The sequence below is a fragment of the Podarcis vaucheri genome (genome assembly GCF_965113315.1).
Source record: "Podarcis vaucheri genome assembly, chromosome: 7".
Taxonomy (NCBI): Eukaryota; Metazoa; Chordata; class Lepidosauria; order Squamata; family Lacertidae; genus Podarcis; species Podarcis vaucheri.
In genome coordinates, this window is record NC_138765.1 from 87931626 (window position 1) to 87955054 (window position 23429).

The following is a 23429-nucleotide window of genomic DNA, read 5'->3' on the forward strand; positions in this document are numbered from 1 at the left end:
TCAACAGGGTCTCTTTTATTTTGTTTCTAGTCCCTAGGTTGTCCCCTAAAGCACACAGACCCCGGTCTCCAAGGCAGAGCAGCGTTGGCAGTGTGCCTTCTGGGCCAGCTCTGTCTTCTCCTCAGGCTGGCTCTACTCCAGCGGAGCCTGTAGCTGCACCTGTTCTAGCTGCATCTCCCACCCCAGCCAGCCCTGCATCCATTAGAGCAGGTACACCATCAGCTGAAGGTAAGAAGCCCTTTTATTGCCCCCTGTTCTGAGCCTGAGTAGAAATGCAAAGACATGATCTAAAAATTGCTTCTGTGTTTTAAGTGGTTGGAGAGCAGTTCTCACACACGTTTATTTTTATGCATTAGGTTTGCTAATCATATGCAGTCAATTTTCTCTCTGTGTGGGAATCTTTATACAGAGGGAGAAAACTGGCGGCTCCAGGCAACTACATAATTTTTTGAATGGCTGTTGAAAATTACAAAAATGAGTAGGAAAAGGTTGCGCTCTGTTTTCCCTAAGACATCCTGCTGACTTTCTTTCAACTCAGCCGATTAGGGCAGCCTTCCCCAGCATAGTGCCCTTCAGCTGTTCTAGAATTAAAAGGTAAAGGGACCATGAGGTCCAGTCGTGGCTGACTCTGGGGTAGCGGCACTCATCTCGCTTTACTGGCCGAGGGAGCCGGCGTACAGCTTCCGGGTCATGTGGCCAGCATGACTAAGCCGCTTCTGGCAAACCAGAGCAGCGCACGGAAACGCCGTTTACCTTCCCCCCGGAGCGATACCTATTTATCTACGTGCACTTTGACGTGCTTTCGAATTGCTAGGTGGGCAGGAGCAGGGACTGAGCAACGGGAGCTCACCCCGTCACGGGGGTTCGAACCGCCAACCTTCTAACTGGCAAGTCCTAGGCTCTGCCGTTTAACCCACAGCGCCACCCGCGTTCTAGAATTAAACTTCCACAAATCCCATCTGGTATGTTTATGCCATCTGGGGCTTATGGGAGTTGAAGTCCAAAACAACTGGAGGGTACCAGGTTGGGAAAGGCTGGATTAGGGTTTTATACACTAAAACAGTAATATTTAAAAAGTAATATTGCCCTTCCATGTATTATTATTTTGGAAGAAATACATTTAATTTGATTTGCAGAGCTGCTGCTGTTCTTATTGTTGTTTCTAATTCACCTTTTCCCAAGTCCAGGGCTCAAGACTGCCTGCATAGACAAAATAGAAAAAAGTAAAAACCATAGAAAGACAATCATTTAAATGTAATCAAATACTAATAGAATTAAAATATTTAAAAGATTCATTTACAAAAAACTAGAATGAAAAGTGGCTCTTTGAAAGTCTCTCTTTAGTCGTCTTCATTATCATCATTTTATTTGTACGCTACCTTTCCAATATCAGGATGGCTTATACAACGTGAAAAGATCTACATAATTACAAACATGGCAAAAGTAGTCATAAACAATAAATAAAACACAGCAGAAAGTACACAACCAAATTGAATAATTTCCATATAAATCATAATATTTAAAAATAAAGATACAAAATAATATTAATAACAGCAACAATACCCAGTACAAGAGTTTTTCCAGCAACCTCAGCTTTTGTCGCTATTGTCAGTCAGGGCCCTGTTTTCCCAGGCTGGCTAGAGAGAGAGGCCAGCAAGAGAATAAGTAGGTCTTCCACGACTCACAGCCACGATTATGTTGGTTCCCCAAATAAACAGAGACACAATCAGGATAATACCTTGTATGGAACAAATTGTTTTGGTGCTGAGCTTTGTGAGTTTCCTGGTTGCATAGAAATCTTCAACAACTTGTCCCTCTTTCCTTCCCCACCCATTGCTGTCTAGAGTTATTAAGAGTGCTGTGCATATGAAATCTCAAACAGGACTGATTTTCCTTCCTAGCTAAAGATTCAAGGCTTCAGGACCAGAGGCAGAGTTCTTCTCCTGCTAGCACCAAGGAACCGCTGAAGCCAAGTGAAATGTCTCCCAGCTTTAGCAAACCTGAAAACAAAGGTAGGAGTTTTCTGAAGTTGTGTTCAGCTCCCATCATTTGCGGCCAATATAGACAATGGTCAGGGAATAATGGGAGTTGGAGCCCACTACACCTGGAGGCACCTTGTTGGTTACTCCTGTACTGCAGGCTTAGTTACATTGCTGTTTGGATTGTTGTAGAGATTTGGGAAACACAACATGGCATGCAGCCCTCAAATATATGAAAAAGCAGTTCTTAGTTTGCAGATCACTCCAGTTTCTCTGCAATTTCCACTGAACTCTTTGGGGGGTTTTCTTTTCTTTTCCCCCCTGAGCTGAGACAGCATTTCAGATTTGGGTCAATCTACTGGGACTTCCTTTAGATAGTTTCAATTGGCCCAAATATATGCTGGATCCATGTCATCTGTTATTTATAACCCAGTACAGTGATATACCTTGGTTTACAACCATAATCCATTCCAGAGGTCTGGTTGTAAACCAAAACAGGTTGTAACCCAAGGTGCGCTTTCACCATTGGGGCCTCCCCCCCCCCAAAGGGTTGTAATCCAAAATAAATGAACACACATCTCTGGGTTTGTAATTGAAAACGGTTGTAATCCAAAACGGTTGCAAACCAAGGTACCACTGTATATGCGTATATTCTCTTAACAGGTGTGTCTCCAGCTGTCCTAGAACATAGAAAACAGATTGATGATTTAAAGAAGTTCAAGAATGATTTTAGGGTAAGTGCTTTTGCTATTAACGACAGCTGTCTCTGAATAGACAAGGCAGTACCAGATCAAACTACATGCAGGTAGGAACGGTGGCTTCAGGAACAAGCATTTTTAAGCAGATTAAAACATATAACAAATAATAATAATAATAATATTTGTACCCCACCCATCTGGCTGGGCTTCCCCAGCCACTCTGGGTGGCTTCCAATAAAGATTAAAAATACATTAAAATGTCACACATTAAAAACTTCCCTGAACTTCAGATGTCTTCTAAATGTCAGGTAGTTGTTTATCTCTTTGACATCTGATGGGAGGGCGTTCCACAGGGCGGGCGCCACTACCGAGAAGGCCCTCTGCCTGGTTCCCTGTAGCTTTGCTTCTCACAGCGAGGGAACCACCAGAAGGCTCTCGGCGCTGGACCTCAGTGTCCAGGCAGAATGATGGGGGTGGAGATGCTCCTTCAGGTATACTGGGCCGAGGCCATTTAGGGCTTTAAAGGTCAGCACCAACACTTTGAACTGTGCTCAGAAACGTACTGGGAGCCCAATGTGGGTCTTTCAGGACCGGTGTTATATGGTCTCGGCGGCCGCTCCCAGTCACCAGTCTAGCTGCCACATTCTGGATTAGTTGTAGTTTCCGAGTCACCTTCAAAAGTAGTCCCACGTAGAGTGCATTGCAGTAGTCCAAGCGGGAGATAACCAAAGCATGCACCACTCTGGCAAGACAGTCTGTGGGCAGGAAGGGTCTCAGCCTGCGTACCAAATCCTTGTCTATTCTCTCCCTCGACTAAAAGAAGATTGCCTAGGGCAATGAAGGTCACAATAGGACATTCAAATGGCTGCAAATAAGACACTCCCTAGAGCAGCCAGTACAAGTGTGCCCCCTGCCTTGCCACCCCTTCATCCAGAGACGCACACTTCTTGAAATGTTTTACAGGCATCCTCTCTGGGGAGGGAGTTCTACAACTTAAGGGCTTACTTCTCCTGGGCTGCAACCCCCTGAGCTTCTGTGTATGGTGGAAGAAGCAAGAGGAGTCCCTCTACTGATATTAGCACCTAATATATTCCTGGGTTTTCTGTACGTCAGTATGTAGGAAATGAAGCAACTTTTATTTCAAGCTGTAAGAAATAATGTGCAGACCTAAAATCAATGAAGACTGTGCCTTCTCTCCAAATACCCTTGGTCAGGAAGTACCTGCTAAAAGTATAAATTTTCTGTTTCCTCCCACCCCCCCCCCTGCACCCTCCAGTTACAACCCAGTTCCGCCCCAGAAACAGTGGAACAGCTGCTAACCAAAAACAGAGATGGTGAAAAATCCAGAGAGGTTCCTAAGGAGAAGGGTGACGCCAGCTGTAAGGACTCTGTAACTGAAACGGGCAGCAATGCCACCTCAACCAGTGGCAGTAGCAAATCAAACAGCCCCAGTGTTTCACCACCTGGTGGCAGCCTGGAGCAAAAGCGAGGGCCTGAGGTGACCTCGCAAGGAGTGCAGACCTCTGGCCCCGGAGCGAAGCAGGAGAAAGAGGAGAAAGAAGACAAAAGGGACACCACCGAGTGAGTAATTCTGGCTGCAACAGCTCCTGCACAGATTTGGCACCGCTTTTGTGGAGGGCCCAGTTGTTGAGATGACTCGACCATGCACAGCATTTTCTTCTCTGCTCCTTATTTAGATTTAATATATTTAACATATTTTCTACCTCCACTGCTGGAGGCAGTGCTTAGAAAGCCAGTTTCAGGGAATTACAGGGAGCAGAGTGCTGTTGCTCCCCCTGGTCTTGCTTGTGGGTTCCCCACAATAGGCATTGGTTCACCACTGTGCAAACAGGATACTGGGCTAGATGGGCTTTTGGCCTGATCCTGCTACAGGGCTCTTCTTCATGTTCTTGTGCTCTTCTGTTCAGCTTCTGGTGTCAAATTGGAAAATATGCACAGGACTTTTAGGGGTTGTATTATCCAGCGGAAATGCAGCACCTGGAGAAAAATGGGTGTTGTGCTTTTAAATGTGTTTGATCAGTGACTGGGGAGAGAATACTATTTTCTGCCCCTGCTCCCTTGCCAGTCTTTCTGCTCCTACTCTGTGAAATTCATCCAGAGTTTCATGCTTTTGTTGGAAGGCTTGTGTTGCATTTTGAAACAGAAACGAGGCATCAAGTGATGGGCAGTTTTCCTCCACACCACCAACGGAGGCAGAATCTGTAGAGGCTTCACACTTCCACCAGGCGGGGCAGTTGCCAGCTCAGTTTTCAGCCTACCTCCACAAAGGGAGCTTGGCTGCCAGAATCTCTTATGGAGTTTAGAAGCTGTGAATTATTATTTTTAAAAATATATTCTTTCCTCTTCTTCCTTAGTTGTTGTTGCTAGTTGCTGCTTCTTAATGTATATACTAAATTTGCATATTGCCTTTCTGCTGATACGTTCAAGGTTTCTCACAGTTTTAGACAGCAGCTAACTAGGGACTGTGCAGATTTTGCTGGGCTGCCAGCCAGCATAGCTAATGGTCAGGAGTGATGGGAATTTTAGTAACAATATCCGGATGACCACAGGATAGCAACCTTTGGTTTACAGGCTGTTTATTTCATTTATTAATTTTATTTCATAAGAATCATATACCACTTGATTGTAAAGAAATTTAATAGACATGATCCAAAAGGGAACACGGAGAGAAGAGGAATATTAGCAAATTCAGGTCCCGCAAGAGGTGTGTTTGTGTGAGAGGGAGAGATTGACTTCTGGGATGGGAGGAGCCAAATAGTAGAGCTGCTGCTGGCAGGAGGATGTCTTCGCAACTGCTTATCTATGGTCTCTATTGCCACAAGCAGACCTTACAGACCTTACAGTTTTGATTGCTGCAAGGAGACCTTGTGCCTTCTCAGTGGTTCTGTTCTGGCTGCAATCTGTCCGTTCTATTAGCTAGTAGAAGACCTTGAGCCTGCAAGGAGCTGCAAGCAGCCCGGCTATAACACTGACTGCTGATAAGCTTTGGTTGCAGGCCCCCAAGTATGTGTCAAGGCATCATGCTAAGAGTTCTTACTATGTTGTTGATCTGCAGCTGCCCCTCCCCCAGTGGTCTAGTTGAGGGATGGCTAACACATTGCCTTCCAGATGTTGTTGACTCCACCTCCCATCATCCCCAGCAAGCATGGACGATACTTAGAGATGATGGGGGTTAATAGTCCAGCGACATTTAGAGGTCCAAAGGTTAGCCTCCCCTGCTGCAGCCCTTCAGTCTCAGAAAAAAGGAACAGCCTAATGTCAAGGAAATAGCGGTGTTGGAGTGTTTTTTAGTTAAAACCTTGCAATGAACATCTTTTTCCTGTCCTTACTTTCCTCTTTGGTGGCAGCTCCCCTTCAGTAGAACGTGTTACATTTTGATAGATTTTTAGGTGTGTTGTGCATCCTCAGCAATAGAACGTCCTATGCACAGAGGACAACTCCCTGCCACTCATGCCCAATGCACACAGCGCAGGTTGGAAGCCTCTACAAGTCTTCCTCCACTAGTAGATGTCAGGAGTCAACCATCCCTGGATATTCAGCTCTTATCTGAGAGAAATGAACTACCATGGTGGGAAGTCCAATCTGACACGCATCTTTCTTGTGTTTCCCCCCACCCTTCCATAGACAAGTTAGAAAATCAACACTGAACCCTAACGCAAAGGAGTTCAACCCTCGATCATTTGCTCAGGTGAGTCTTAAGAGGCGTCGCTGTCCTCATTCTCTGCTTAGCCGAGGCTGCATTTCTTCATGTGCCACCCATTAGAAGCAGTCACTGCATAGTTTGTTTTCCTGCCTTAACCAGCCGTAGCAAGAGCTTGCTGGGGAAAGTCCACGGGGCATGTTGATGCACGCTTGATCAAACTGTTCAGTGCCTACTTACAGCTCAGCTATTCCGTTTTTCCTTCATGTTTTTGGCAGCCCAAGCCTTCCACCACACCAACGTCACCCCGTCCGCAGGCCCAGCCCAGCCCTTCCATGGTGGGCCATCAGCAGCCCACTCCGGTGTACACCCAGTCCGTTTGTTTCGCACCAAATATGATGTATCCTGTTCCCGTGAGTCCAGGTGTTCAGGTAAAGCGGCAAAGGCTTTAATGCGACAAGCTTATACTTGCTGCATTGAGTGTGGATAACAACTTGTCACTGCTTTGGAGTGTGAAAGGCAGAACAGGGCAGGAAGCATGTGAGAGTCCTTTGTGTTTACATATGGGAGATGGTGTGTGTGTGTGTGTGTGTGTGTGTGTGTGTGTGTGTGAATCGGTGAGTAAGGAAAAGATTACGAAGCCCCTCTCCCATGCAACCGCCCGCCCCCCATTAATGTTACCTGCTCAAATTTGGACTTGGATGCCTTTGTTTGCCAAAGTGATGTCTATTTCCACCTTCTGAAAAGAGGCTGAGCCACTTTGTTTTCAGCACCACAATATAGTACCCTTTCTTGGCACTTAAAAATATTGAGTACCGCTACTAGCTTGAAAAGGGATGCGGGTGGTGCTGTGGGTTAAACCACAGAGCCTAGGACTTGCTGATCAGAAGGTCGGTGGTTCGAATCCCTGCGACGGGGTGAGCTCCCGTTGCTCGGTCCCTGCTCCTGCAAACCTAGCAGTTCCAAAGCACGTCAAAGTGCAAGTAGATAAATAGGTACCGCTCGGGCGGGAAGGTAAACGGTGTTTCTGTGCGCTGCTCTGGTTCGCCAGAAGTGGCTTAGTCATGCTGGCCACATGACCCGGAAGCTGTACGCTGGCTCCCTCAGCCAATAAAGCGAGATGAGCACCGCAACCCCGGAGTCGGCCACGACTGGTCAGGGGTCCCTTTACCTTTACTAGCTTGAAGGCTACCTTGAAATGTATGCAGGGGCCTACTCATTGTCTTGAAAGAAGATCCCATCGGAACAGTAACTTTGTATTTGCAGAGCTTTTGTCCTTGTGTACTCTATTTGTGAAATGTATACTCTCCCAAGAGGAGATCCTTGTTGGAGGGACTGGCCAAGTATTTAGTTAGCCAACTGTTCTTACCCTTATGTACAACTGAGAGAAGAGTATTTGCTGTGGCCACAAGAAAATTATTACAACAAATGTCAGAAACGATGAGTGTATATGATAAGATGTGCATTTTAAGCATATTGATTCCCTGTACATACCTTGGTTTGTTTATTTATTTTTACTTTGGGTCCAGTTTTATCTGATACTTGATTTTGTCCATGACCTGCAATGATGATGAAATCTTCTAATAGCCTAATTGATTAAACAGTGTGTTTTTCACTTTACTAATAAGAGACCAGAGTTCAAAGAACTTTTAGTTCATCTCAGTAGAATGCATTGTGCTCTTTCTGGCTGCCACAGCGTTCCAAAATTATCTCTAGTGGTGCCAATTTGTCTTCTGTGGTTGGTATATGGGGATCACTTTAAAGTAAGGCATTTATTTTTAGTCACGTTTCTAACAAGTATTTTGATCCCGTTCCCTCCCACCCAAGCTATTTTCACCTGCCTCTTGACTTCAACCAAGCTTATACATCATGGCACTGTTAATGTTCTTTCAAGCAAAGGCCTGGTTCAGATATAAAAGTAGCTGCCTAAAGAGAATGAACATGGTGCTGGTGTTTTCCCTCCTCCTGTCTCTCCCACACTGTAATGGAACAATTCAAGGTTTTGTTACACCATAGTTAACACTGGAGCATGGAAATTGTAGCTTAAACTCTTGACTACAAACCATCTAAATCAAGCTTGAGGGAAGCTATATTAGCATTCAAGGCAAATGTGATGTGCTCCTGTTCAAGATAAGTTCAATCCTCCCACTCAGGTGGTTCCCCCTCTTCCCTGCCCCCAACAGTTAGCACCTCCACTTAGCTTTTTTTTGTGTGGAACTTTTGGGTTCCCCCAATACCTCCCTCTTATCTGTCGGTGGTGCTGTTTGGGCTACATAAGGAATGGTGACAGTCAAGAGGTGTTGATGCTGCTGCTGCTGCTGCAGATAGCCATGGTTGGTTCCTAAAACTTACCTTTGGAGAGTTCCACCCCAGGATCCTCTGAGCATTGCAAGGAATCCTTTGTGGGCACCTCTTGGGTTGGGTGGTGAGGTTCAGCACAAGACAATAAGCAGACAATAGCACCCATAATCAAATGTTTGTAGATAAAAGTGTGAGGTGCATATCTGCTGGGAACCCAGTGGGGAGCAGGCCGCCACACATGACTTGCATCCAGAGAGGAGAAATATATATGATGCGTGGTGTGTGCTTCCTCTAATTGTCGGCCATGTTATTTTTCAGCCTTTGTACCCCATTCCCATGACGCCTATGCCAGTCAACCAGGCCAAGACCTATAGAGCAGGTAAAGGTGAGAATAATACAGTATTGCATGCTCTTGTACGTAGCTTGCATGTGGAATAACTAACATGCCTTGCTCATTGTTCTGTTACATTTACTTTGTTTATGAATTAGCAGCCCGCCTTACTGTGCAACCAAGCTGCCGCCTCCTCCTCCTCCTCCTCCTCCTCTTCTTCTTCTTCCTCCTCCTCCTGCTGCTCATGTGTCCTCTTGTTTCTTGGATTTTGCAGCACTGAGCAGGCAAAGTTTATAGCAGCATAGGGCCTGGTGCATGGGTGGGCAGACTAAGGCCCGGGGGGCCGGATCTGGCCCAGTCACCTAAATCCGGCCCACGTACAGTCCGGAAATCAGCGTGTTTTTACATGAATAGAATGTGTCCTTTTATTTAAAATACATCTCTGGGTTATTTGTGGGACGTAGGAATTCGTTCATCCCCCCCCCCAATATAGTCTGACCCCCCAAAAGGTCTGAGGGACAGTGGACCGGCCCCCTGCTGAAAAAGTTTGCTGCCCCCTGGCCTAGTGTCTTGGCTCCAGTTCTAAATCCTTGAATGGATGCTTTTAAGCATATTTAAGGCTGAAAGATCCTATGCACACTTTCCTAGACATACACCTTACTGAACACACTGCACAACTTACCCCTCAGTAACATGCATACGAAGGTACTGAAAGAGTGTTTGATTAGCTCCTGTACCTAACGATGAGCAGAAGCAACATACTGACTTGCCATGCCAGAGGCTTGTTTCTTCTGTTCGGCTTTTACCTAAAGGAAGCTTTTTCAAGAGTTGGCCTTAGGAGGGCCTTAAAATTTTTTGATGCTTACTGCAAATCAAATTTTCTTACAATTAATCACGCAAAGTCCAAAGTCCTAATTTTCACCAAGAGTCGAAAAACCTATAATTGGAGAATAGACGGGAAAGCCATAGACCAAGTTTTTAAATTTCAATACTTGGGTGTCCTCCTCCAACACAACATGGGCTGGAAGGTCCATCTTGCATATGTATTAAATAGAGCTAAAGCCCTTTCCTTTGCGCTACTGCGTTTTTTCTTTTCAGATGGGGCTTTCCATATTCCATCAGTGTTAAAAGTTTTCAAGGCAAAGGTGATTGCAACAATAGCATATGCAATCCCAATATGGGGGTCCTTTGTTAATCTAACCCAGTTGGAGGTAATCCAAAACCAACTGCTAAGAAGGTTGCTAAAACTACCCAGGTGTGTAGGCAATACAGCTATACGACTCGAACTAAATGTGACATCTCTAGAAACTACACTATGGAAATGCATCCTCTGTTACTGGTTGGCATTATGGCATAAACTCCCATATCTCCACTTGATACAGTGTCTCTGGAGAGATGACTTCCCTAGCCCTTGGGCAAAAATAATACATGGGAAACTTGTGTCCTTAGGACTATCTCCATCTGAACTATTAAAATTGGATTTAATTTCTGCCAAGAGAATTATAACTCACAGATTAGAGGAGATTGATTTACAATTTAATATTGCGACTGGTGGTGGCACCTGCTCGCCGATAAACCTTGGCTTAACACCACCAACAAAACTCCCAGCTTATTTAACTACCTTATATCTGTGGTGATGCACAGGTATGCCTTTATAAAGGCTAGATTCAATGTTTTCCCATCAAATGTGTTGGGTAACAGACTCTCCAACGGACAGATCTCACTCCTCTGTGACTGTAAAAGTGGATCTATAGAATCGTTATACCATATAATCTTCTGTTGTCCATTACATTCGGCTCCACGGTCCAAGTTTCTGGCCCCATATTTATCGAGAATTGCTGACAGTCCTCAGGAAGCCCAAATAATATACTTATTAAACGACGAAGACTCAAGTAGATCCCTTGCAGTCGCTAGATACCTGATTAATGTCTTATTTCATAAGAGGAGAAATGGATCACTGTATGACTCTGACAGCTTAGCCAAACTTAAGAACCATCAATAAGTGCCAGAACTAAGACGCATATCCCCGAGGGTTTTGAATTACACAGAGGGAGCTTATTGTATATAGTGTTTACTTAATTGAAGTAAAATTGGTTTTATATGGGTGTTTTAACTTGGAATTGTTTTAAATTGTTTGTTTATGGAAATCTTGATGTATTGTTTTAGATATGGGCCTATGGCCGTAATAAATCAAATCTGGAATCTGGAAGCTTTTATGCATACAGTTGGGCACAAAGCTACTGATTCTGAAAGCTCCTCCCTGACATTAGAGTGCTGTGTTTTAACAGGATTTTACTGTTGTTGTGGGCTCTGTTGGTCTTAGGGAGAAAAAATGTAATTATGCCATTCTTCTGTATGGGAGGAATGTGAACCTTGTATGGGTTGTCTCTGCCCATCTCTCCACAGGCAGGAAGTGTAATCTTTTAAAAGTAAAACATTTTTGTTGCACCAGAGCAGTGTTCCAGTATATATCGGCTAATGCTTGGAGTCTTTCTGTGTTGCCTTCTTTCTGCCTGAATGATAGCCCAGCCTACTCTGAGCTGACCTCTCTCTCCTGTCGCCTTAAAGCCTGCTCACAGGGTGAGATTCTGGAACCCTACCAGCAGCTGATTCCTCATCTTCATTTGGCTTCCTTGTGGTTGCCATTGTACCTAGCTGTACGTAGAAATGTTGGCATAGGTTTATTTTGGGGGGGAGGTGCTTTCGTAATGTGCCCTTTCCCCCTTCTTTTGCAGTATCAAATATGCCCCAGCAGCGGCAAGACCAGCACCATCAAAACACCATGATGCACCCTGCCTCCGCTGCCGGGGCTCCTATTGTCGCTACGCCACCGGCTTATTCAACGCAGTACGTTGCCTACAGCCCCCAGCAGTTCTCCAACCAACCTCTCGTTCAACATGTGCCGCATTACCAGTCTCAGGTATGCCTTCAGCTGAGCTCTTTGCAGCTTGAACGGTGGAATTAGAATGTGTATTTTGCCACGCTGCATAACTGGTGATGCAGTGCTTGCATAGCACTTCAAAAAGAGCTACATGCTGCCTATGGTGATACATCCAGGGCCATTGTCACATGATGCCCTGTGTGCATGTTTGAGGGGTGTGTGTGTGTGCAGGCCACCTTCCGTGCAGACAGGATTGACAGCTGAGTGATGGAACAGATTCAAGAGACCTGGATGTTTGCTGCAGTCTTACCTAGATCTATTGGCACGTGAAAGCTTTAGGTTATCTAATGGCATAATTTCACCTTAGTGCTGTAATGTTAAGAGGCCTATGTGCCATAATAGGAGGGGCTAGGAAAGCTGCCGCAGATGGGAACGATGGTGGATGATCCTGAGTCTTCCTCTAAATCCATTCCAGTCTGCTAGTATAACTGGGCATCTCTGATTAACTTGAAGAAAGGCATTTTGTACCTGTGAAAGTACCTGCAGGGACTTACTCCTTCCTTGTTCTCTTTCTCATGCTTAATGCAGCACCCCCACGTCTATAGCCCTGTAATACAGGGCAATGCCCGGATGATGGCACCACCGGCACACCCGCAGCCCGGCTTAGTTTCTTCCACCGCTACGCAGTACGGTGCGCACGAGCAGACCCACACGATGTATGGTAGGACACTTTTTAATGAGTTCTCTTTTGAAACTTTGAAGGATCTCGTTCTTAGTGGCTTGCCGAGAGAACTGGAACGCTCTGTGTTTTGAAATGCAATTGTAAAGCATGAACAGCTGACTTTTCTGTCCCAGATACCTCTTAGAAAACAGCATATCGCAATTTCTCCATATGCTGCCACCAGCAGCCTTTTAAAGGGCCCTTATTTATCACTGGGGACCGAATCACTTATGTATGTGTCCACTTGCATGCGTGACTGAGCTAGTGTGCATCATTAAGCACCGCAGAACGAATATTTGTAGTGCTGCTGTGTCCATTCAAATGTACTACTATTCCGCGACATGAACCATTTTGTATTGGTAGGGGATTCTTAGCACCTAGCTCTACTCTCAGTTGGCACTCAGAATTTGTGCCAAGGATTTGAGGCATGGCCTCCATTCACACAGGCACTGTTTTGGGCGTGAATTTCCTCTTCTGGGGTAGTGTTTGGGTTATGTGCCTGCAGTGCTCAGTTGATTCCTCGGCATGAACTGAGATGTGTCTGTCTTTTGCCTCCTCAATATGAGGCCCCTTCTGGCTTGGGGGTATCACCAAGTGTGGGTTTTGCACACTGATGGCTTCCTGTAAGCCAAGGATGACTTCCTTGTGGGCTGATGCATTAAGTGATTGCCCCTGTTGCAATGTGGGATTGTGCCCATTTTCAGAGATTATGCTAATATTCTTTGGGGCAGCCACTAAAGGGCTATGTTGTTATGCTGGACCACACAGGAGGACTCACAGGTAAAATAAGCTTAATTCTTCTGCCCTTTTTTGTCTGGAATGGAAAAGGCAAAAGTTGAGGAGAAACCTCCACTGCTGTGTTTAGTCAGCCAGGTCACTCAATAGGAACACCAAGGTTGTCCTTGCTTTGCAGTAGATTTAAGGGTTCTCCTTTTCGAGGAAAGGATTGTGGCTTGGTGGCCAAGCACCTGCCTTGTACGTGGAAGATTCCATTCCTGGTATCTGCAGGCAGAGCAGAGGAGGGAAAACCCTAAGACCATCAAGATCTACCAGTCTCTGTAGACAATAGTAAGCTGGATAAACAGACTCTGTATGAGGCAGCTTCCTAAATATTAATAAAAGTGGGAAGGTCTCTGTAGAACACTCCAGGCAGCCGCTGTGTAGCTATTAAATCTCCAGTAGGGGTTCTCCCGTTCTTCCCCTTCATGTGTGAGGCAGGTCTTGAGATTTGTCACCCAAGAGTAACTTGGGGGTTTCAGCTGGCTGCTTTAAATTGTTATCAATTCTAACACAGAGACACCCCTGCTGACCACTGGATGCTGTGACCCATTTGGGCTTTTGCCTTCATGGACATATGAGCCCATTGGCCAAGAGATGAATGAGCCCAGGCGCACAGCCACTCAGTTTCTCCTTTTTGCATGAGCAAACATACCAAGAAGTCTTCTGCTAAATGTAGTTTCCTGTTTCATCCAAACTGGGAAACTCATTTATTTATTTATTTGTCAAGCTTTCTATACTGCTTACTTGACAGAAGATCTCTCAGTGCTTTACATTATACTCAGCTTTGGAATGAAGCCAGCTTCAAATGATGGGGGTTGGAGGCAGAAGGCTCATTCACATCTTGGCTTATTAAACCGAGATACAATCGTCTGAACACGACCACTGTTTCCAGTTTGTCACCTTGCGGCCACATTTTTTACCAGGATGAATCCAAATACTTAGTGCTCAGTGGTTTTTGTTAAGAAATTTCCTGATAGTTTTCTTTTAGTATAAGGTGGTGGTCCTTGGAAGCTTATATCATCAGAAGTGTTAGTGACTGGTTGGATTTTCTTGTCTGGCTTGCACCAACTTAGCTACCTGTAGCAAAGAAAGGAAGTTATTGTAAACCGCTCTATGATTCTCAGATGAAGGGCAGTAGAAATATTTAATAAACCATCATCATCAAAAGTCCTTGGTTCAAACCTTAGCACAAATGTATTGGTGTTCACTTTTCAATCTCAGCGTCCCTCTCCGTCTGAATCATAGGTATGACAATACTCTCCTGTCTCACAGGTTTGTTGTAGAGATTACTGAGAGAATGTGTGTGAAATACTGAATAAATGTTAAGTGGAGGTATACTGTTCCCTTTGGCCAGTTCTCTAAAAACATAGCAAAACTGTAATCGGAACGCTGCATTGATTTGTAGCACCTCTAGTGCTCTATGAAACTACATCTAGCAAAGAGAATGAATAGGAATTCATTCTATTAACCTTTGTATAAACGTGTGTATATGTCAGCAGTTGCTAATTGCTGAACTTCTGTTAAGATGGAAAGGCTTGTTTCAAAAGTCTGGTAAACCAAGATAATGTTTATTCACCAGCTTGATCCTGATTTTGCTTTGTATTTTTCTGTGTCTTATTCTCTCTCTAAGCTCTCTAGTTTCCTGTCTCTGCTAAAAAATACACAAACAAATTAGTATGGTGAACTAAGCAATAATTGGGGAACTGGGGCTCTGCATCTTGGGGAAATCCAGTTTTCTGGGATTGTAACTGGTGTTTTTCTCTTCATTGAAAATCAGTCAAAGCACTTTTAATCCTTATTCTTCATGCTGTGGTTAGTTAACGGAATGTAAAATACTTTAAAATAGTGGACATTTTAAAATTGATGAACACCAGCTGAAGATTGTATGTGTGATTGAATATCTCTTTAACTTTTTTTTTTTTTTAATTGCAAATTGGTTTGTGCATGAAAACAATGATTGACTTAACCTTTCCAGAAGACTGGAAGTGGTGCTCTCATCTTGTGGCACACGGCTAATTTCCCTTTCTATTTCCCAAATTCAGCATGTCCCAAAATACCCTACAGCAAGGAGACAGGTCCTTCTTTCTACTTTGCCAGTGAGTTGGGGTTTTTGTACTAACTTTGATTTGCACAGTAAACAACTTTGAAAGAATCTGTTGGAGAATAGGCTTGTTGAACAGATGTCTTTGCACCAAACCTATTCAGAATTAGGAAAAGCTTTTCTGTCATTGAGAAACCAATAGACTCATGGGACATGTAAAGGATGAAACTGTCTGAGGAAGATTACCATAACGGAGAAGGTAAGATGACAGCCAGCACTAGGTGAAAAGAGTAAAAAATAAGTCCAGTTATGTAGAGACTTGGTTGACGTGTTTACTTCCTCCTTACATTTCCTTGAAACCAACATGGTCTACTGCCCTGTGAAGGAAGGGTTGTCTACTTTGCAGTGGTCCACAATAAAGGGTACGGAATTGGTTGGTCAGAGATTTGGGAAAGGAAGATTCAGACTTTTAGGGGGTGGGAGAAGAAATCTGAAAGGGCAAGATTGGAATTTACAGGGCAAGACATTCCCCAAAGAGTTGGAATTGTGACCCCTGGAAGGCCTAACCCATCTATGAACCCTTGCAGACAGAATGCTGAAAGTTTGCTTTAACCACAAGAGCTAGAAAACTTCGAAAAAGCCTGAGGTTGAGCTGAATGAAATTCAGTGTTGGATTTTGCAAGGCAGTTGTGGTCACAAAGGCCCCTGGATCTTTTAATCGAAAGCGCTGATTCCCTTTTATGTATTTGAGTGAACGCAAAGATCCATTGTGACAGAATGACCTACACAGCCAGAGCTGTCAGCTGGAGAAGGAGGGCTCTTTATTACACAGCAGAAATCAGGAGCTCTGTGTCTTTTGGGTATGGAGTTGTCCCAGGAATCTGCTGCTGAACTGTTCCATTTGGTCAGAGGGCTGTAATGCAACCACATTGCTTTGGTGCATTGAAACTCTTTCAACAAGTCAATTTCCTTTAATAGATCTTCCTTTGCAAAATGGAGCCCGCTGTCTGTCTGTAACATCCATTTACATTTGCTTCCTCTAATTCAAATGAAGGTCTCTTTTGCCGTCTAATTGTGGTTATGTTTACCTTCAGGCAGTTTTCACACTTAAAGCACTGACTCTTCCCAACATCATCTAAGTGGGTGTTTGATTTGGGTGGCCTTTCCCTCCCCTCCCTGCCTTTCTTCATTTCCTACTGCCTTGACTATCCACCACCCCTCTCCCTTTTAGGATTACAGTTGCAACTTGCAACTTCTACACATTATCCTTCCCTTATCCCAAAGCATTTGCTCTTGTTTTCTGTTTCCTCCTTCCTCTTGCTGACATATTGCAGTTTGCAAAGAACTAAGTGCCATGTTACCCTGCTGTTCCCATTTATGGCAGGGGGCAAGGGAACTAATTATGTAGTTTATCTATCCTGTGAAAGGCAGGTGGTGTTCACACTGGATGTATCTTCCTTTTGCATCTGCTATGGGAGCTGTAAAGGCAGATTTTAAAACTTGGGTGCAGGTTCTGGGTCCCCATCTTGTCTACAGTAAACCTTGGACATGCTTCTCTGAGCTCTGAATGTGACTGCCCTGAGCTAGTTCCTCCAGTTCCTGCCAGCAAGATAATCTATTTTGGACTGAAAAGAGATCACCAGCAAGTCCCATTTCTTCTCTGTGGGTTTGAAGAGGAAATGAAGAGTTTTAAGGCAAGGATGGGGAACGTGTGGCCGTCCAGATGTTGCTGGCTACTAGCCATGCTGGCTGGGCCTGATGGGAGTTGAGTCCTGCAACATCTGGAGGGGCCCACAGGTTTCCCCTCCCTGGTCCACGGCCAGACTTGTATGCTAGGGAACCCAAAGGCTGCATGCAGTATGAAACACAGTTCTGTGACTGGAGCCAGGTGTGTGTGTGTGTGTGTGCGCGCGCGCGCTTTCCCACCCTGACCCAAATAAATTTGACTTTTGTGACAAGAGCTTAAGGTTAGAGGAAGCCTGGAGCCAAATGGCCATTTTCAGCAGGAAAGGATTGAAAAGCCTCTCAACTCTCACTGAGCCTGGCACGTCACTTCTACACAGTCCTCACGCACCCTCAAACATTCCCTTGCAGCCATGTAGGTTTTAAAAAGTGTGCTCTGCAGGCTGCAAAAGTGATGTTGAGTCGAGGGCAAGTCCCAGGTGGCTGGCATTTGTATTGTTTCTGAATGAAGGAAAGAAAAGCAACTATTTAAAAGGGAGACACCCAGAGTTGGGGGAGTCCTATGTGCTGACTCCGCTTGGCATCCGTTCTCAATTTCCTTTCCCCTCTTTTCTTCCTAGTTTCCACTGGTTCCCTTGCTCAGCAGTATGCCCATCCCAGCGCCACCCTGCATCCGCACCCGCCGCACCCACAGCCTTCTGCCACACCCACAGGGCAGCAGCAGAGTCAACATGGGGGAAACCACCCAGCTCCCAGCCCAGTGCAGGTAAGCGCTACGACTGGCCATCTGTGTGGCAACAGAGAAGCAGGTTCGTGCTCTGCCGTAGTTTGGGCCAGTTGCCGTTGAGACCCTGCATTCATTGCCTGGAGTCTGTGCAACCAGAGCTGACTGCTCTGGCCAGCATGCTGTCATGGTAGGAACCATATCACTAGTTCATTGCACACTGGAGGCTACTATTTTCCACTGAAAAGAAGCTAGCAACTGGGATTAGCCATCCTGATGGATGCAAGCTTAATGCAAGTTAGAAAGTTTAGGCAGATAGTTACATTTCTTAAACAGCTATTTCTTAAAAGGTCCCATGGCACTTGTATTTATGAGTAAAATACAAATGTTCTTTCTTTATCCAAGAGTATTTGTACCCTGCTCTTCATTAAAAAAGGCCTCTGGCACAGCTTACGAACAGTCCGTTAAAGGAAAAGTTCTCGCTCACAGGCTTGCAGTCTAAAACACACAACACAAAAGCAAAAAGCGACAGGGAGGGAAGAGGGCGAAAGCACACTTGGGCCCCAATGTGATCTGCAGGAGTGGAAACTGTTCAGGAGCAGGAAGCACAAGATGGAGCTGGCCTTTCACTAGAGCTACTGAAACGAGCTCTGCCTCCCATCTCACCCCCTGAGGCAGCCTGTTGGAATAGCTGCTATCAGGATGACGAAGTCTGACGGAGCTGGCCTTTCAGTGGAATTGAGAGAATAAGCCATTGTTTATAAATTCATAAAGTACATGGGCCACTGAAAAATACCCATTACAGCATAAAAATGATGATCTGCTTTTAGTTTATTTAACACAAAAAGAAGTAGCAGCTTGGAACATCGAGAACAGAATAGTGATAATGCTTAGCAGGCTTCAGTCAGGATGTTCTTCCATAACTTTAGCAGCACCAAAGAGAGCCCAGCCTCTGGATCTTTCCTTCTTCTGAGTGTGGCTTGAATCTGTAGCAGAACCTCTGAGCTGCCCTGGTGGATTGTAAAGGGAGAGGCATACACCTGAGGTTCCTCAACCCATAATGCTGAATGTGAACATGGATGTCAAGCATGTTGGATTATGCACCTTTTTTGCTGCTGGGAAATTTGCCTCTTCCCGGCCAGGTTTCCTTGCTGTTGCCAGCTTGCCATGAGGTGGAAGGAACCCTGGCAAAGCACTGTATTTTGCATTCCCAGCATAGCCTGAGAGCAGAACAAGCGTTTTTGAGGGCAATGCTTTTTTTCAGCCGGAACTCACCGGAGCTCAGTTCCGGCACTTCTCAGGTTGCCATTCTAAGAGAACAAGGGAGGCGTTCATGGTGAGTTCCGGCACCTCTTTTTCTAGACAAATAGCACTGTTTGAGTGTAAATATTGCCAAGCCATTGCTATGCTTATGATTTCTTCAGCACCATCAGCACCAGGCCGCCCAGGCTCTCCACTTGACAAACGCCCAGCAGCAGTCAGCCATCTACCACACTGGTCTTGCGCCAACTCCTCCTTCCATGACCCCAGGCTCAAGCACACAGTCTCCTCAGAGCAGCTTCCCTGCAGCTCAACAGACGGTCTTTGCCATTCATCCTTCCCACGTCCAGCCCGCCTACACCAACCAACCGCACATGGCCCATGTCCCCCAGGTAAGAAAGACACTTGGTGTAGGCTGAGGTCCAAAGAGTGCTCTCTGTTCCAGGGAGGAGAAGACTGGGGTCGGGGAGCCATTTCTCATTAACATGGGCTTATAATCTCAGGCTGCTTTGATCCGGGGAAGGCCATGGGTGTGTGTCACACCCTTGTGCACCAAAGAACTGTTCAGAATGCCTGATGAGTATTTATGCACTCTGTCCAGCAGGAGGTGCTAGCGAGGGATCCCTGGACTATGGGTTTCTCAGGGTTGCCCATGGTAGACATGGTCACCCGAGTACTTCCCTCTAGAAGGCAGGCAGAACAGGGCATGACATTGTGCACCTTTTGGGCTAGAGGGTAGACAGTGGCGCTGCTGCTGCTGCTGCTGCTGCTGCAGTTGCTTGGCTAAAGCTGAAAAGGTTGGGCATGGCGGTTGAAGGGTGGTGTGGGTCCTTGGCCCCCTGTTATGGAAGCGGGCTCTGAGTGCCGCAGAGGGTGGTGTCCTTCCTGAGGTGGTTAGGAGTGAGAGAGATCCTTGCTATGGAATTGGTGGTAAGTCAGTGAGCTTTTGGGTCTGAGGCCTGAACATTGAAAAAGGTTCTTTGCAGGGAAGTCTGAAGCTGCCCTCAACTGTACACTTAGATTTTGTGCTCTGCCCCCCGAATGTGTCCCCTCCAGCTGTGAATGGCAAGCCAAGAGCTGCCTCCCTCCAACTGGCTACTTAACAACATATTTTGTGCTGTTTCTGGCGGTAAGGCTGTCGTATTCCTCTGAGAGGGGAGCCTAATAATAATAATAAATATTAATAATAATTCATTATTATTTATACCCCGCCCATCTGGCTGGGTTTCCCCAGCCACTCTGGGCGGCTTCCAACAGAACACTAAAATACAATAATCTATTAAACATTAAAAGCTTCGGTGGGGTCCCGGCCTACTCCCTCCCCTGCTGAAACAAACCAGTTTTAGTGCCATTTCTGGGATTCCTGTGGTGCTGGCTGTGGGCGCCCCTCCCCTTTGTGGCCTTGCTACTTAAGAGCTGGTTTGACATCAACTGATAGGAAGTGCCTACAGAGGGTGGTGAATACTGCACAAGATATTATGGGCTGTCCCATGAATCCGCTGGATGACATTGCAGAAGAACGTTGCCTCAGGAGAGTGAGGAAAATTCTCAGGGATGATTCACACCCTGGCCGGCACTTTCTTGATCTCCTGCCCTCAGGCAGAAGATATAGAAGCACGATTAGTCGCACCAACAGGGTAAAGAACAGCTTCTATCCGTGGGCTGTTAGGCTGCTGAATGAAAAGATAACAACAGGGCAACTGACTTTCAGGTTTGGTGGGTGTGCGTCAGTAAACGAGGGGAATTAAGACTAAGAGAGCTGAGTGGGGGGTGCCCGTGTAATCTCACTGCATACAAGTTGTACAAGTGACAATAAAGTATTTCAATTTCAATTTATTTCAGGCCCATGTGCAGTCGGGGATGGCTCCTTCTCACCCAACTGCCCATGCTCCAATGATGCTCATGACAACCCAACCACCACCCGGTGGGGCCCAAGCCGCCATTGCGCAAAGTGCACTACAGCACATTCCAGTTTCAACAGCGACACACTTCCCCTACATGACGCACCCTTCAGGTGAACGGAGTGTGTGCTTGGGAGCTGCCACAGGTCCCAGGAGGGGGGATAAGGGAGAGAAGATGAAGGTTGTGAGATGTTGAGCCTGGGCTTGGGAGCGCAGAGAGGGGGAGCTCAGGTGGGTACCCTTGAACAGAACAGGCACAACAGATGCTCTTAAAATGCCCTCTCCCCCCACAACTGAATCGTTACTCCCTTCAGAAGCAGTCTTTATTTCCAATCATCATCATCAATCTTTATTACGGTCCAGAGACCCAACAAATCGTTACAAAGCAACACACAATTCATACAGCCTATCTCCAGGTTAAACAAGGATTTTGCTCAGAATATAGGGATCATTGGTTCTTGCAACCACCGATAAAAACTTTGCCACTGCTAATGTTCTAGCATTTGTCGGCTCTTCCAATAGGAACCTGACATAGTGAGCCTCTGATTTTTCCGGGAAAGGTACCAGCAAGGGTAGTATCAGTTCAGCCCTGGCTTGCTCATATTTTGCACAGTGCAACAAAATATGTTTTATGGAATCGATGTCTTGAGCACACGAGCAAAGTCTGTCCTGCTAGGGAACTCCTCTCAACCTGCCATCCAACACTGCAGAAGGAAAGACGTTTAGTCTGGCTTTGGTGAAAAGCCTTCGATAGTTTTATTTCAGAGTGAGGATCCTGTGACCTCCATATGTCATTGGACTGCATCAGCCCCAGCCAGGGTAGCCAGGAATGAGGGGCCAGGGGACTGGTAGTTCAAGGGGCCTCTGGAAGACCACAGGTTCCCTACCCTGGCTTCATGGGTACACCCAGCTGTGTTGTGATTCTTCCCACCTCCTGGCCTTTCCTCTCCCAGCACCTTAAATGGCAGCCTTGGTGTTGCTGCCTACACTTGGCCCTTGGCAGACTAGCCGTCATGCTCCAAAACCCATTCATGCTCATGCTTATTAAGAAAGCCTTCGCTGTGCTCACGCCATGTTTTTTAAAAGCACCCGCCACCAGGTTTTCCATGTGTCGTGTTTTCCGTTCCTCTTCCCCACTCCTGCCACCCTGGCCCATGGGCAAGAATATGTGCTGCAGGTGGATAAAGGGCACGGAAGTGTTTTATCTGAGAGACATCTCTTGTAGTAGCTGACCTGCTTTTTAAAATGCCCTTGGTAGGATTTGGGGTCTTTATCTCATGTCTCAACTCATTCTTCTCTCTCTCTCTCTCTTTTCCAGTACAAACCCACCATCAACAGCAGTTGTAAAGCTGACCTGGAGTAACTGTGAGGCTGCATCCCTCTTCGTTTGTTTCTTTCTTTCTTTTTTTAGGCCAAATACCTTCCTTCTCCTGCTTCTACCAACTTGGAAGCACAGAAACAAAAACAGAAATCAAAACAAAATCTAGTATTTCACTTTATTTTTGTTTCTAAGAGGAAAAAAACAACAACCTTGTAACATCCAATAGGAATGCTAACAGTTCACTTTGCAGTGGGAGAAATTCGGACTGAAACAAAAGGCATGTAGAGCCCTTGTGGGACGATTCCATAATTCCATGTGTTGTGTCAAAAAAGGAAAACAAACAAAAAAAAAAGCCCTGCCCCATTTCCGCTTGCAGATAAAACTGGAAAAAAACTATTTATTTTTTAAAGCAACCCTTCAAAGTCACAAATTCATCAGCTAGAGAAGGACGTAACGAGAGTGATTCTTGCTGCTATTCTCACACACAAAAAAAAGAAATTAAATGAACATAAAAAGAAAATCAATACCTTTTACTTCTAACTAAACTTGAAAGAGGTTTGAAAAAAAGCAAGTTCTAATCGTCAAGCAGATATGGATTTATTATTTATAAAATCATGTTTGATGATGGGGGAAAGCCGCCGTCGCAAGGCAGCGGTGTAACTTTTAAGTTAAGAGGAAACTTTTACTTTGTAGATAATATAAAATAAAAACTTTAAAAAAAAAATTAAAAATAAAAAAAGTTTTAAAAACTGACCTTTTTCTTCTGGAATCTGTATGCTTCACCTTGTTTCCTTTTCCTATTTTCTGGTTTAGCTGTCCACTGGTGCATAAGATAGGCAGAGAGGCCTTTGGACAGGGGACCAAAAGAGGAAAAACTGAAAAACATCTGTCTTAAAGGGTGGCTTCTGTATAAATGTGTGACTTGGGCCAACAAATGTGTGCTGGCAGATGAAGGGATGGTGGTGCTTCAGGCCATTAAAGCATTAAGCCTTCTCCAACCTAGTGTCCTCTGAGTGTTTTGGACTCATTCCCTAGCCAGCATGGTTAGAGACGAATGGGAATTGTGTTCCCAACAACATCTGGACGGCACCTGGTTGGGGAAGACTGCATTGGAAGTAGTTGAGCCAATGCTGATTTTCACAATCTT

At 45.4% G+C, this 23429-nt stretch overlaps 1 protein-coding gene across 9 annotated transcripts in view; it reads left to right on the forward strand.

The window, feature by feature from the left end:
* The window catches only part of ATXN2 (ataxin 2), a 61989-nt gene extending 38954 nt beyond the window's left edge, over window positions 1-23035 (forward strand). For 4 of the 9 annotated variants that reach the window (XM_082229850.1, XM_082229845.1, XM_082229843.1 and 1 more), the window contains 14 exons: window positions 31-228; window positions 1902-2012; window positions 2643-2713; window positions 3954-4258; window positions 6323-6386; window positions 6617-6769; window positions 8958-9024; window positions 11706-11890; window positions 12440-12572; window positions 15395-15448; window positions 17697-17842; window positions 19225-19452; window positions 20903-21074; window positions 22280-23035. In XM_082229850.1, the coding sequence (XP_082085976.1) occupies window positions 31-228; window positions 1902-2012; window positions 2643-2713; window positions 3954-4258; window positions 6323-6386; window positions 6617-6769; window positions 8958-9024; window positions 11706-11890; window positions 12440-12572; window positions 15395-15448; window positions 17697-17842; window positions 19225-19452; window positions 20903-21074; window positions 22280-22308 (1916 nt within the window). In that variant the 3' untranslated portion in view covers window positions 22309-23035. The remainder of the gene's footprint in view (window positions 1-30; window positions 229-1901; window positions 2013-2642; window positions 2714-3953; window positions 4259-6322; window positions 6387-6616; window positions 6770-8957; window positions 9025-11705; window positions 11891-12439; window positions 12573-15394; window positions 15449-17696; window positions 17843-19224; window positions 19453-20902; window positions 21075-22279) is intronic. The other 5 variants (XM_082229846.1, XM_082229844.1, XM_082229848.1 and 2 more) reach the window with 3 other exon arrangements.
* The last annotated feature ends 394 nt before the right edge of the window (window positions 23036-23429 follow it).